At 31.9% G+C, this 3,263-nt stretch overlaps 1 protein-coding gene across 1 annotated transcript in view; it reads right to left on the bottom strand.

Moving 5' to 3' along the window:
* Positions 1–3,263, bottom strand: part of LOC110427114 (putative disease resistance protein At1g12290) — a 45,386-nt gene that overhangs the window by 35,452 nt on the left and 6,671 nt on the right. The window contains exon 6 of the mRNA XM_089785460.1: positions 18–459. Coding sequence (XP_089641586.1) covers positions 18–459 — 442 coding nt within the window. The remainder of the gene's footprint in view (positions 1–17; positions 460–3,263) is intronic.

Raw genomic sequence — 3,263 nt, 5'->3', positions numbered from 1 at the left:
CTCCCAAGCCATATAACCCAATAATGTCCACATCTTTTTCTTCAAGTAAGCGCCACACTTTAACCAAGGTTGGTTCCAAACCCACCGTGGGCTCGGTAGGTTTTAGATCTACTTGGGCTGCAAGTTTATTCTCAGCTACAATTTTAAAATCTCCTTGCTTCTGTAGATCAACTATTTCTGCAAGTTTTATAGTCACTTGTTTACCAAAGTTGTAGCTAGACTTACAATTCTTGGAAAAGCAGCCACCAAAAACAGTCTGCACGCTTGAAAGCCAGAGTTGAACTTCGTTGAGCCGCTCCATATGTAGTTGTTCGGCAAGGTCTACCTTCTTCTTCACGTCAGCCATTCGCGCATTCAGTTTCGCCAATTCCCTCTTCAGAGCTTCAAGATTATCTTCAAGCTTACATATGTAACTTGCTTGTCCAACAATGCCATCCCAGCAGCGAGAGACTGCACCCTCTGTTGGGAATGAGAATGAGATTGAGCACAGATTTCCCCTGATTTAGTGATCAAATATTTGATTGATGAACAAAGAAGAATGAAAATGAAAATGGATTGTGGGTTTAAGGAGACTGACTGCTTCTTTTAATAAATTTTGATGGCCGACAGGAAGATGCAACGCTGTTGCGGCCATTGACTTCGTCGGCTACTAGAATTAGTATCGAGTTAGATGGTGATTGAAATATCTGGTGGAAGAATACGACAGCCTTTTAAGCAGAATAGCGATTCTAGTATTTTCTTTTTGAATATTAATACGACTAATTTAAGTACTATTTTATGATGTGATACTCTCTTTTTTTAATTCAAAAGGGAAATAGCTTAGAAAAATCACATCCGGATATTGTTCTAGGTATCCGAATTCCATGTTTTGGTTTGCTTACAAAAACTTTGTATAGCATTCAAATGATTTTAATTGTATGCAGTTAGATTTTCTCTCAAAGAGAAAATTATTTATTCTTTAATCTACTCTTCAAATTACTTTTCACATTTTGATAGAAAAAAAAATTGTGAAAATTATTTTTAACTTGACTTGATTGGAAGTTTATGAAAATTTTACACTAATGCATTTTGCCTTAAAGAGTTTGAAATTTTGTTTTTAACTTGTTTGTTCATTAATTGGTTTATTAAATCACTTTTAACATGTTTTAAAGTGAACATAAATTTGAGAAACTTGTTTTTAAGTTTACCTTAATTAAAAATTTAATTTATTAAAAAGAATTTTTATAAATCTAAACCACCTCTTTAGCTAACATTCTTAACAATTGGCTGATCAAATATTTGGTTGATGAACAAAGACGGATGAAATGAATTGTGGGTTTGAGGAGATTGCTATGTGCAGACTTAGACTTTGGCAGCCATTAGCAATAGGATCGTTTATTAGCTGCACCGGTGATTGGTTGGTACTAAACTAATTTAGATTAAATGATTAATCGATTCATTGCTTTCAATCAAGTGGATGAATAATGGCACACTATTTCTTTTTTGGAATTTTCTTATATGTATAATATTTACAATTAATATTTAATTCTAAAAAATAACTAATAAAAGTTAAAATAATATTTACAAGCTGCTATGTGTCAAGACATTATTAATTATATTGAGACTTTACCACATGTAATTTATATATACATAGACGAGAATGTAAGTATGGAATTGTAATTGTAATTAGTATGAGTTCATTTGAGGGTTTCTATAAGAATGAAAGATAGCAAGGCTTCCTATTACTTTGGGGCTTAATCTCAATGTAATATGACTGTGTCATATCTTGAACTGGTGTGTGACACACTTAATGTCATTTTGGCTTAATATCCAATGGGGTTGCTAAGATATTTTTACATCATTGACCAGTTGAAAATCTTTACTTCAATCTAACAGATTTGTTAATTTCCAGCAAGTTATATTTCTAAGCCTCTGTCATCTTCTTTTTTTATAACTTCCAAAAAAAAAACATCTTTTTTTATAATGAAAATTATTGGAAAATGTAGTTTTGGTGGCTTTCAATGTATAACAATCCAAGGTTTCACTTCAATATATGTTGTTTCTTATTATTACAAATAGAGGTTTCCTTTTAGTTGCCCAAGCTGGAATGGTGAGATAGTCTTGTACTAGTGAGACACTTAAAGGCTCATTTTCCATCAATTGAAGTCAGAAATCTGAGGGGTAAATAGATCTTCTACTTCCATATAATCATCATTAGTCTACTTTATTTCCTCTCATGGTGCAGTTGCCTTGTGGAGTGGAGATACCCTTTTCCATTGCAGGTTGAATTGCTCAACTCAAGTATGATGATTCTACTCAATTAGCAACCACATTCTGTCGAATCCAAATGTTTATTTCACTTTCTAGTTTCTATAAATGTGCCTGGCGCTGTAATTGTAAGCATGTATTAGTTTGTTTGTAAGGTCCATCAGTCAAGACTCTCCTGTTTCGATAACTCAAGAAGGATCGCAAATTTGCCAAATAGACATTCATAAAATCTCTTAATCTTCTTACATTTCGATCATTTCAATGAAAGTACATCCTTTTGTTGATAATCTGGAACTTGATTTTACTTTTACTTTGAACTTTCTACATATTGGACCTTGACGGCTTGCATGCAAAGCATCCCAACTAAAGAACTCAAGCAAATTAAACTTGAAGTATACGAAAAGAAATAAAACAAAAACAGAGGAGCAGCCTCTCATGATTTTTCAAGTAATTATTTTCTCAAACCTTCAATAATTATAATTGGTCAAAATACCCCTCTAGTCTCTATACTCTTCAATTTTGTTTAATTTAATTTCTTAATTTTGAAAATTACATCAATTTAATCCCTCTCCTAACGGCATTGAATTTTACTGTTAAAGAATATCGTCAGCGATGACATCAGTGCTGACGTCAACGATGACATCAACGTCAACATGTCACTTTTGATGACGTGGTAATATCATATGGCACTATACAATGACATGGAGTGTTAATGTGGCACTGATATACTGACACGGGCATTTCCACGTGGCGGATCAAAAATATTTCAAAAGAAAATTTCTATCACATCATATGGATTAAATTGGACAAAAATATATAGTACATGGACTAAATTAAACAAAATTGAGATGTTGAGGGACTAAATTGAAAAAAATATTTAAAAAATACAAATCTTTAAGTAGATTATTGATGTGCTTATTAATAAGCTAAATATTTAAGTGCAAAAGATTTATGATATTAATATATATATAAATATTTTCTTACTTGATTATTTGATTCTAAAATATGTAAATTAA

Source organism: Theobroma umbraticum, unplaced genomic scaffold, assembly GCF_002168275.2.
Source record: "Theobroma umbraticum cultivar Fairchild unplaced genomic scaffold, ASM216827v3 scaffold_228.0, whole genome shotgun sequence".
NCBI classification, from domain to species: Eukaryota; Viridiplantae; Streptophyta; class Magnoliopsida; order Malvales; family Malvaceae; genus Theobroma; species Theobroma umbraticum.
This window is presented reverse-complemented; position numbering and strand designations above follow the sequence as displayed.